At 35.1% G+C, this 12,568-nt stretch overlaps 1 protein-coding gene across 1 annotated transcript in view; it reads left to right on the top strand.

Annotated features, from left to right (window-relative positions):
• Positions 1–12,568, top strand: part of LOC141495791 (nuclear factor 1 B-type-like) — a 160,151-nt gene extending 147,583 nt beyond the window's left edge. The window contains exon 3 of the mRNA XM_074197527.1: positions 12,016–12,568. Coding sequence (XP_074053628.1) covers positions 12,016–12,086 — 71 coding nt within the window. The 3' untranslated portion in view covers positions 12,087–12,568. The remainder of the gene's footprint in view (positions 1–12,015) is intronic.

Here is a 12,568-nt window from a genome sequence, read left to right as displayed (position 1 = left end):
TTATGTTGAGATTTGAAATGATAGCTAAAATAAATGTCCAAAAATCCTGAAATCTTTGTTAATACCTTACTGATATATTAAAATACCATGTAATAATCAAGAAATAAAACAAGTAATATGTATCTGGAGCAACTAGGTGGCCCAGCTATGTAGATAAAGTGCTGGACCTGAAGTCAGGAAGACTCATCTTTCTGAATTCAAATCTGACCTCAGACTCCTACTAGCTGTGTATCTTTAGGACAAGTTTCCTCTCATCTGCAAAAGAAGAAATTAGCAAGTATCTTTGCACTCCAATATCTTTGCAAGAAAATCCCAGATCGGGCCATGAAGAGCTGGACATGACTGAAAAATAAAAACAAAAACCAATAATATGATAAACAATATATTAGACATTATGAAAAGAATCTTACATCCTTTCCAAAAATTCTTAGTCTTATGACAACTCAAACCTGAAAGGAAGGAGACCTTTCTTGAATGTACCAGCTGGAATGATCTCTCCCCAGACTCCCCTCCCCTTACCCTTACCAAAATTACTTTGTATATATTTTCTTCTCCAGAATGTAAACTCATTGAGGGTGGGGACTGTTTGCTCCACTCCAGTCTTTGATCCTCAAGGTCTTGCACAGTGCCTGTTATGTAGTAGTCCCTTAATATATACCTAATAATATATGCTTGGTCTCAAAGATTGTTATTTAGTAAGCTAAAATAAAATTCCTATATTTAATTCGATATGCTTTATTTCAAAAAGAAATATTTACAAAGTAAGATCATGGGCACTGACATTTGGTTTTATGAAATTCCTGCATTTAATTTTTTTTAGTTTGTCTCATTCCTTATTTTCTTAAATCTTATAATATTCTGGTTTTCTCTTCCAGATTTATATTTCATCACCATTTCCTTTACACCACATACCATTCAATGAAATGCAGGTTTTTCCATTTCCAAACATAATCTTATATATATAGTATAGCAAAATTCTCCACTATCTTCCAGATGAATAAGAGAACATTCATCTCATCTTCTTTTCCTACTGAATCCATATTTTGGAAAGAACTTCATTGTTTTCATGTAGCAAGTTGCAGTGGTAAATTGTACCCTAATTACCACATAGTGTAGTGATCAGCCAGCATCATGAGATATGGGAAGCATTTATTTTAAACTATGAAAGAGCATAAATCTTACCACTCTCTTCAGAAAAACTTACAATACAGCTGGAAATGTTTTGTTTCCAACAAACATGCAATCTTCTCAAAATTGGAAAAGAAATGTTTTGAATAAATAATGTTTTGGCTTATTTCTCTCCAGTGAGGGGGCTCATTTAAAAAAATTCAAAATCATGAAGTAAAACTCCTTCTCTACTCAAATAGCCTTGCACATATTTTTATTGCATTCTAGTGAGACTTATTCTTTTTCTTAATTTGTGGGGTACTAGCTTTTCTAGCTTCCTTTATGTTCCAACTAATATCCCATCTTTTGTAAGAAGCCTTTCCTAACCTTTCTTAATTCTAGTGTCTTCCTGGTATAATTATTTTCCTTTTTATTCTACAGTTTTGGTTGTTGTGTCCCTCATTAGATTGTGAGCTCCTTGAGCATAGGAAGTGTCTTTTGCTCTTTTTTGTATTCTTAGCTTTTAGCACAGTGCCTGTGCTTAATTTTTTGATGGTTTTTTATAGACTGTTTTTTAAAAATTTCTTCTATTTTTCTTGAATGAGTCACATTATAGGCTATTTCAAAGACCTAGGAAAAGCATGAATCAGTTAATTTAAGAAAGATCACAGATATCAACATATTACACAATCTTGATTTAATTAACACATCTTTTAAACTAGTTGAAAACACTCTTTAGAAAGTTTGGAGGGGCAGCTAGGTTGCCCAGTGGATAGAGCACCAGCCCTGGAGTCAGGAGTACCTGAGTTCAAATCCGACCTCAGACACTTAATAATTACCTAGCTGTGTGGCCTTGGGCAAGCCACTTAACCTCATTGCCTTGTAAAAAAAAAACCTTGAAAAATTTTGGAAAGTTAGCTATGACCCATTTAGTGACTAGGCAGCATATAGGGCGAATATTGTTGAGAGCAAGAGAAATGTAGGTGAGGTTGGGTGTGACCATTATGTTTGGGAATCTTTCAGACATATTGTGGGGAAAGAATATATCTTGGGGCCACAGGGGGACATTAGTATTATTTTGATGCTGCTTTCTATTGTCAGGCTATTTGGGTGTCAAACAGAGATGATTCTGTTAGTGTTGGCAAGTAGTCAAAATATGTGACTTTTTAGTGGCTTCTCTGTAAACTAGGAGTTGGTATCACTCTAATTCCTGATGATTCCTCTTGCATTTGCCTAAAGCTATCTTATTTCAACCCTTGGGAATGTAAATGGAAGTGTGGTAGCTATAGAAGATATAAAAATTAAAAAAACAGCCCTTATCCTCAAAGAATATATAGTGTAACGAGAGAGACATATCAAGACTTATCAAGACGTATCAAGAGCATGCAGAAAGTAATAGGAACAAAGAAACATTAGGCAGGGTGTGTTAGAAAAATGGTAAAATAAAGGAGAAATAGAAACTAATGTGAAGTATAGAGAACATTAGGGAGGGAGGAAGGGGAGTATAGTTTTCTTATCTACTATCTTTGTTCCACTTTTTTTCTGACAAGGTGGAACTTCCATTAAAATGCCAAGTTTTAATTTATTAAATATATTTTTAAACATTGTCAATTCCAAGAAAGAAGGCATAGTGATTCAAAGAAGGAGTATGAGATGAGGGATGAATTAAAATCTGTACAAACCATTTTCTCTTAAAGTATTATTCTGTTTCTGCAAAACCAATTCCAAAGAGGCTTGACTTCTTTTAGAATAAGGACTGACTAGGAGACCCTATTACAAAAATATTACAAGAATCTGGAAAACAAAATGATGCTGTCGACATTTCACATATTTTAGTCTGTTAACAAAAGTTGTGTCGTGAGGGAGTTCCAAATAATATAATGTACTATTTAAGAAAGAAAGACAGACAGAAGTGAGAGAACCAAAACTTTCCCACACATTTGCATACTTATGCAAGACAAGGAAAGCACTTACTCAGTTTTCCCCATGTCGTGTTTCTGGTGTTATTTTAATAAACATTTAATAGAAGGAAAAGAAAATGTTGTAAAACAATAAGCAAGCTTTTGTGTCACTCAAATGGGGTGATGACAGTCCTCCACTAAAACTGGAGTTGTTCAGCTTTTTTGAATGAGGGATGGTAAGGGAGGGAGAGAGGAAAACAAGATTACTTATATAATAGGAATTTTGATTATGTAAAGCTAATTTGTTAGAAATCCTAGAGAATTCAGTTGTTGTAAGTTACAAAATACCTAAATTGAGATACTCTAAGTGGTGGCAGTGATTGTGGTGTTGGGGGTAGGGAGTGGTAATGAAAAAGAGAGCTGTAGTCAGAAGTTTTAACCTGAGTCAGGTCCCCCTGAAAAACATATCCTCCACCCCCACCTCTCCATACACAAACACCACATTTACTTTTAAAAGGTCAGACTGCCTTTTGTTTTCTATTTTCTTATTTAATCTACTTGTTTTATTTTTGCTTTTTAATTTCCACCGATGTTTGTATACTTTTCTTCAATCTTTTCTCTTTCTTTTACTACCCCCCCCATCCTGACTGCTGCTTTGTGGCATGCTATATATTTAATCCCATAAGCTCCCTCCAACAACCTTTTCCCCCCATACTATCTCAGTAAGCTAAATTGAATTTAAGCTTATAAAAGTGATCATTAATAACCTTTCACAGAGAAAGGAGGAGACTGTTCTGAGAAAGGTTGGTGGTTTTTTTTGTCGGTTTTTTTTTTTTGGACTGAAGGTATTCTTTAGTTGACAAAGGGCTATTTCTTCACCTGCTTAAGGCAAAGGTATATGACAAAGGAGCCTTTTATCACTATGCTGACTAATTTTAGTTCCAGCAAGAGGCTCAAAGCAGGTTACAGTATGGGTTTTTATTCACTCTTCAGCTATCCTTTGATATATGGAATAGATATTTTTATTATAGAGTCATGGAATTTTAAAGCTAGAAGGAACCTACAAATATCTAGTTCAACCTGCTTTTTTTCCAGCCAACTTGCTGTAAAGTGATATTCTATATAACAAACCTTATTTCTCATTTATTATCCTCGAGTTGTGGAGTCAATGAGAAAAAATGAATTCTCTGTATTTTGCTATATCTGGAGGGTGAGAATTCAATTCAAACTGAGAGGGCATCTTTGTCACTAGTTTAATAGGGAACCTCCATAGTGGAATTGTACCATATGGTTCTTGGGGTGAGAGAGTCCAAACTGTATGAACATACATCCTTGAATATATCTGGTGCTGGAACAAAGCCTTTCCCAAAGCCTCTGTCTTGGGGTCTTGCCCTCTATCCACCCAGTTCTTTTCTGCCTCATCTGACACTGATCCCTGTCCAGAGAACATTCATTTATCAGGTAACTTCCTGAGCTTCCTTGAGCTGTTGTTCAGTGGCTCAATCATGTCTGACTCTTTGTGACCCCATAGACCATAGAACAAAGCCCCTTCTGACCTCCATTTTATCTCGGAGTGTCCAAATTCATATTCATTGTTTCCATGATACTATCTCTATACTGCAAGTCAAATCTTCCTATTTATACTACCTTAATCAAAAAACTCAGAGAGGTGCTCTTTGCTGCTGTTTGCTCCCTTTTTGAAATGATTTACATTAATTTAAGTTTTTAGGAAATAGAAGCCAAATTCATAATTTTAATCTCTAAGTCTCAATCTTAAGACAAGGAATTTTTGATCACTGTGAGATAACTGTATTTTTTTCCTTAGCTGGGATTTTTCTGATTATTATTATGTTTATTTGGACTAATAGTTCCCCCTTTTCTTTATAATCTCTATTGCTACTTGTTCTTTATATCCCTGCCCTTACTGCTAGTTTTTACTCATGGCCTAAAATTCTTTTTTTCTGATAAATGAATAAAATATTCTTGGACTTGATAAAATTTAATGAATCAGTTAGTTGTGATGTCCACCTTTACAGATTGCCCCATTGCTTCTATTCCTGATGCCAAAAATTTAGAACTCAGGCACAAATGCCCAATGGATCTTCCATAGTGAAATTCCTTCAGATTAGGAGAGAAATAACAGGATTTCCTTTGTTTACATAGTAGATGCTATACTGAATCTAGTTTAAAGTTGGTTTTCCCTACAGCAACAAAGAAAGAATGAAGTGTAAGTAAATTGTGCTCTTGGCTAATTCAAAGTAGGGTAACTGGTGTAGGAACAGGAAAAAATGTAGCTAGTAAATTTATATTTGAAAGGGAGTTTCTCGATCCCATATCAATTTAATAAGCATCTATTAAGCATCTACTATGTACTACATGCCTGATATATAGTAGGAGTTTAATATATACTTGATGAATTGAAAGTTTCATGGTACAGTTGTACTGTATGCTGTTTGGAACTAACAAACTTAGGTTCAATTTTTATATAGACTCTTACACCTTCAGGTCTTAGTTTCCTTATCTTTAAAATGAGGAATTTGGACTAGATGACCTCTCAGGATCTTTTCCAGTTCTACATTTGGGAAGCTTTGTTAAGACAAAACTGAAATTGTTTCTTGGTCTTCAAGGTGTTTACATTCTATTTGGGGGAGGAAGTCATGGAATGACATATATTTCAGATAAGTCAATCCAAAGTAATACAATGGTAAACATGAACTTCTCTTACAAAAACTTACAGAACTTTACTCCTCTTTTAAGATAAACCTTGAAATTTTATATCCTGACAATAAACTCCTCTCCTGCTATCTTCCCTGTTTTTACACTAATTCTGTTCTCTGCCTTTGATCTTTTGACCTATTGTTTCTCTTGGTCTACTTCTAGTTTCTCTTGCCATTTTTAATACTTCACCACTGCTTAGTTGGTGGCACAATGGAAAGAGTCCTGGAGTCAGGAGGATCTGAGTTCAAATCTGGTCTCAGACATTAGATGATAGTTGGACAGCTTAACCTTGATTACCTTCCATCAGGACCTCTCCAGTCATCCTGATTCATATCTGATCACTGGACCCAGTTGCCTCCAAAAAGTGAGCCTGTGACTTAGCACAGTATCCTCTGACTCAAATCCAATTCATGTACTTGTCATGGCATTATCTCCCTGATTCATGGTCTTCTTCAAGAATAAAGGGCAAACAATTCCCCAATTGACAAATGGTCAAAGGATATGCAAAGGCAATTTACAGATGAGGAGATCAAAGCAATCCATAGCCATATGAAAAAATGCTCTAAATCATTAATTATTAGAGAAATGCAAATTAAAGCTTCTGTGAGGTACCACCTCACACCTCTCAGATTGGCCAATATGACCAGAAAGGATAATGATCATTGTTGGAAGGGTTGTGGGAAATCTGGGACACTATTACACTGTTGGTGGCGCTGTGAACTCATCCAACCCTTCTGGAGAGCTATTTGGAACTACACACCCAAAGGGCAACAAAAATGTGCATACCCTTTGACCCCAGCAATACCACCACTGGGTCTGTATCCTGAAGAGATGATGAAAAAGGGTAAAAACATCACTTGTACATAAATATTTGTAGCAGCCCTGTTTTGTGGTGGCAAAGAATTGGAATCTTCAATTGGGGAATGGCTTAGCAAGCTGTGGTATATGTATGTCATGGAATACTATTGTTCTATTAGAAAGTAGGAGGGACGGGATTTCAGGGAAGCCTGGAGGGATTTGCATGAACTGATGCTGAGTGAGATGAGCAGAACCAGAAAAACACTGTATATGCTAACAGCAACATGGGGGTGATGTTCAACCTTGAAAGACTCGCTCATTCCATCAGTGCAACAATCGGGAACAATATTGGGCTGTCTGCAAAGGAGAGTGCCATCTGTATCCAGATAAGGAGCTGTGGAGTTTGAACAAAGTTCAAGGACTATTCCCTTTAATTTAGAAAAAAAACCAGATATCCTATTGTCTGATCTTGTTACCTCTTGGACTTCTTGCCTCTTCCTTTAAGGATATGATTTCTCTCTCATCACACCCAATTTGGATCAAGGTACAACATGGAAACAAAGTAAAGACTGATAGATTGCTTTCCGTTGGGGGGTTGGGGGGAAAATTGTAAAACTCAAATAACATCTTTAATAAAAATAAATTAAAAAAGAATAAAGGGAAAACAACAAAAGGTCTTACCTCTAAGATTGTGGTTATCCTTCTAAACTTCATATCCTTCTAAATCTCTACCATCTGACATCTCTGCTTCTGCTTCTGGATTGCTGAATATGGCCAGAGATATGTGAAATAAGCTAATTTTACTATATATATAATCTTAGCTAGGTTCTTTATATAAGGTAAGGAAAATTTACAAGAATAACTTATTCCTATGGGAACTTTTATCTAATTCCCTAAAGATACTTCTTCAAAAATGTTTCTATTCTTTTGAGCCCCTCAACCTTCCAATTTATAGATGATTTCACTTCCTATAATCTTTCCCATGGGAGTTTCCTCAAATCCTCTGGTTCTGCTCTCAAAACTTCTTAGTATTATCACTACTTTTTCCTTTCATCCAACCATGGGAGAATACAGTTTTTTTTGGTAATCCCCCTATCTGTGTGTTTATTGCCATGTATTCCCTCCTTTCCTGCATCCTTTATGACATTACTCCACAGAACAACGTTTATGCACGGTCAGGTTCTCTCTCCCCACTAGTTCTTCCCATTTGCTTACAAACAACAATACCTTTTTTGGTATTGTTCATATTCAACTCTTTGAGATTTAATTGGGGTTTTCTTGGCAAAGATATTGGAGTGATTTGCCACTTCCTTCTCCAGCTCATTTTACAGATGAAAAAACTGAGACAAACAGAATTAAGTGACTTGCCCATGATCTTATAGCTAGGAAGGGTCTGAAGTGAGATTTGGATTCAGAAAAATCAGTCTTTCTGACTTCAGACCTGGTATTCATCTTCTACTCCATCCAGCTGACCCACTAATAACTTTTTAAACAAACAAAAATACTGTCACTTGACAGTTTTTACCTTATTCATCTTTAGTCTTAAAGTCATCCTTCCTTACACAGAGCAGATTTTATTAAATAGTAATTAATTAAGTAATTACTTGATTTCACTGAACATCTGGAAAAAACTTTACTTAGCCACCTCAGTTCCATATATAGTCTGAATTCTTCTCAACCACTCTATTGAATGTCACCAATACCTTCTAATCACTAAATCCAAAGGTTTATCTTCTTGATCCATCTTTTAGCATTTGACACTGTTGACCACCCTCCATTCTCTGGACATTTTTCCTTCCTTTGGCTAAGAGACATCACATCTCTTTTATTTCCTCCAGTTAGTATGGGGACCAATAGGTATTAGCCACATGGGGTGAGGTAGACACTTCCTTCACAGTGATAACTGTAGACTACCAGCCCTGTCTCTGCAATTAATTTAACTGTTCCCAGCAGCTACTCTCAGGATCTGCTCTCCCTCCCCTCAATTGAATTTACTCAAGGCACAGTTAAGGCTAGTTACAGTTTTGTTCCTCTGTGCCTTTGTTTCCTGTACTTTTTTCTCCTCTATTCACTTTATGTATTCCTATTCTTCACACATATACACATACACACAATCAAAAGTCACAGACTAAAACTTAACTGCCATATCTTTCAGAGAAATATAAACTATTTAATGTATCTGATTTTCACATTAAGAATGGATAACATGAAGCTTTAATCAATAATTATAATTGATAATTAAAAAATTCATTAGCAAGTTATGAGAGGGAATTTCTCATGAAAATTATTTGATTCAAGTAATGGAATTCAATTGTCTGTTTCCTTCAAATACTTGTGGTTTCTAGTAGCCCCCCCCTTTTTCAGTTCAGGAAATGATTCACAGTATTTGAAGGTGAAAATAGAAGCTGGTAGTAGCATAGATTGGTGCTTCCCAAGAAGAGATTTGTGTGATTGTCAAACATAAGGGGGACTAGGAATTTATTTCTTTATTGTCAGGAGGGTAATAGCTAGGTACTCACTGAGGAATAGGATGATAAGATCTTCCTTCCATAATACTTACTTCCACCCCCATCATGTTTTTCAACTGCCAAAAATTATAGGAACAATTTTATTGCACCAATTAAAAGTCTGGGGCAAAAAAAATTCATGCTGAGGAAGGTTTCTCTAATGTCTACTTACCTTTGTTCAATCAGTTCCTTATTCCAGAACTGTCCCCAAATTGCCTATTTTCTATCCTTTGAAGTTCAAGTCAAATTCTGTTTCCTCTATTATCCTTTCCTTGATCCAGCAGTTCATAGTGACCTTCCCCTTCATAGAATATTGTTTTGTAACATTCTAATAGACATATCACCTGATTGTGCTTATGCTATCTCCTAATAGACCTGTAATTTCCAAGAAGGAATGGGGGCTTTTTTATAACTCTCACAGTGTCTGCCATAGTGTTCTATATACACTGAATGAACATTATTTTATAATGTATTATATAAACTTGCTCTTCCCATAGTGTTCCATATACACTGAATGAATATTATTTAATAATGCATTATATGGATTTGCTGTTCCCACAATGGGATTGTTCCCATAACTTTAATCCTAATAGGAAATCTCATTAGATTCTAGTACCATGAAGACAGGGACCATTCATTATATATTATATCCTACTGGTTATTTAGGAACATGCCTTGTGCGTAGCAGACCAAAAAATATATAGTATTAATGAATGTATTACTGAGTATTGACAGCCTTCAATTGTTTTATCCCCCTTTAAAGGGTTAAATTGCCTAAATTTTGTTTGTCAGGTAAACATAAAAAAAGGAACTTAGGGTTTCTCCTATTTAAAAATATCTCTCTCCCTCCCTCTCTCCATTCCTCTCTGTCTTTGTCTCTACCTCTGTCTGTCTGTCTCTTGCTTGCCTACTCTTTCCTTCTCCCCTTTTCTTCTTCTCTATCCTTTAGTCTTTCTTTCTTGCTTCCCCCCTTCTCAACCTCCCCCCCCATCTTTCCACAGTATTATCTATTCAATGAGAGCCAGAATGGAGCAGCGGAATGAGAAGTCCTGTCTCTGACAAATGTTGGTAGGGTGACTCTGGGAAAATCAGTTAATTTTAGTGAATCTGACAACCAAGACTTTAAGTTGCAGAGTAGATGAAGACCTGATTTGAAAGAGGGAGTGTCCCTCATTTCCTTACACCAGTGAAATCATAGATCTGGGACACCCTACATATAAATACTACCTTAATACTCAAAGTATCCCCCAAATTTTAACTGTAGTTTCAAGCTATTAAAGATTAAAAGTTCATTAAGACTTTTGGAAAAGTCTGTATTATACAATAACAGAGGATGCCTAGTTTTCTGATTGTAAAATATGTTGGAAAGAGTGTTGGACTATGAGTTCAGAGACATGGGTTTGATTCCCTCCTCTAGTATTGCTGTGACAAAGCATGGGTAGGTAAGATACTATAATCTCTCATGGTCTCAGTTTCCCCATTTCAAATGGACACAATGATATTGGTACTTTTTCTCAAGAGGTAGAAAGATCTTTTTATAAAAGTATGAACTATCACTATTTTTTAATGAAATCCATCAGTTACAAGCAAATGAGATCTCTGATTATTAATCATTTGTTCAACAAGCATTTTGTCAATCACTTCCTACATACACAGCACTCTATATCATATAAGTAAAACTACAAAAAGAGGCAGAATTCTTGTTTTCTTGAGGATAATGTAATTTAGTAGAAGAGATAAAACAAGAATACTAGACAAAATTGGTAATTGATTATAAGGCAATCTGTGAATTAGTACATGCTGATAATCGTGGGTTTTATGTAGCTTAAAGGGATGAACAGTAGGGTGGAGTTTTAGGGGTGTCATTACCTCACACAAATATATGAAATACACCCCTTTCCCCTATATTATTGATGAGAAGATATACTGGAAATGTGGAATTCAAATATAATTCTTTGATTGCGTCTTATCTACAAAACCCTGTCACTCCCATCATGGAAGGAAATTCAATTGATTAATTGATTTACTTCTTCACAAAATCATGTTGGCTACTCCTCAGTAATATGCATTGTTCTTAGGAGTCACCGATCAGATTGTCCTGTTCCTTCCTTCTTTCATCTCTCAATGTCCTACTGATTCTTTTACGTTTACCTGAAAATTCTACCTTTTTCATGAAACCTACCCTGGTCCTTTGGCTATTAAGGATTTCCTCATTCAGGTCTTACATGGCACTTTGGTTAACACTTACCATGTAATAACACATTTTATTTGTTTTCTGAATTTGTGTCTTATCCCCCTACTAGGCTAAGAGTTTTATTGTTAGATGTTTGTTGACTATTGACTGACTGACCCATGGGGATGATAATCATATCACATCTAACCTTGCTGCCTACTGTTTTGCATAGAGCACTGTGTTTTGTACACAGGAAGTATTGAATAAATATCAAATAAATTAATAAGTTGCTTGGTGTTATTTATTATGACAAATGGAAAAAGATGGGCCTGGGGTAAATGAGTTGGTAGAATATTTTGATATGCATAATATATGCACAGATATACATAATATTGGAAAAAATAGCTTTATTGAGTATTTTGAAAAATTTGTCATTGGGGAGTTTACTTTGTTTATAGTCAGATTTATACTCAAATATTATATCTCTTTCATTTTAAAATACTATGACAATCTAGGATAGTATCTAAACATTGTAGGCAGCTTCTATTTCCATGTTAAGACCCTTTATTTTAATGAACTTGTTGTACCTCAAGTATATTATGTCCACTTTTTCCAACATGAGACATGCAATATTTTTCATCTTTTTTTTAATTCAAATGTTTCTTCAAGAAAAACTTAGGAAATTATGTTAATTCGTTTATGTTCCTAACTATTGTTATTCTTTGTTAATTTTTAAGAAGTCTCATTAGGATTATGAAATTCTTTTAAAAACAAGTTAAAAAAGAAAACATTTTCTGTGATTTCTTTACAGATTCTGGACAATCAGGAAGTCCAAGCCACAACGATCCTGCCAAGAATCCTCCAGGTAAATATGTGTTCTAGGACATTTGCAATCTGACATTGTTAGAGAACAAAGGTACCACTGTATAGATAAACATTCCATAATTGGTCAGTAGCCTACTTTGTACTGGCAAAGAGGTATGATGAGGACAAGATGTGATTCTATGAGACCCTTTTCAGTGACAAATACCTTTGGTCATATCATTAGTTGACCATATTTTTTTTAGCCATTGTTAAATTTCGTTCATCTTTTTTTGCTGTTTCTTTTTAATTTAATGCACATGCCTAACATGTATATTGTTAGGTATTTGAAGTTATTTTAGTTTCACAAAATAAGAACATTTTTGTTCTTTCTTTTAAAATTCACAAAGAGTATTTTAAGCTTTTGCTCTTGCTTGTTGATCAACATTCATGACTAAAAAAATGCTAGGTAAAGTTTTGTCTAAGTGATTTTTGTTAAAGAGAACTCAGTTTCTCGACTGTTTTCACTGGACCCTAAACATCAGAAAAGAATGAAAATTGAA

The sequence above is a fragment of the Macrotis lagotis genome, chromosome 8 (genome assembly GCF_037893015.1).
Source record: "Macrotis lagotis isolate mMagLag1 chromosome 8, bilby.v1.9.chrom.fasta, whole genome shotgun sequence".
Classification (NCBI taxonomy): Eukaryota; Metazoa; Chordata; class Mammalia; order Peramelemorphia; family Peramelidae; genus Macrotis; species Macrotis lagotis.
Note: the sequence above shows the minus strand (reverse complement) of the source record. Positions and strands in the feature narration are given on the sequence as shown.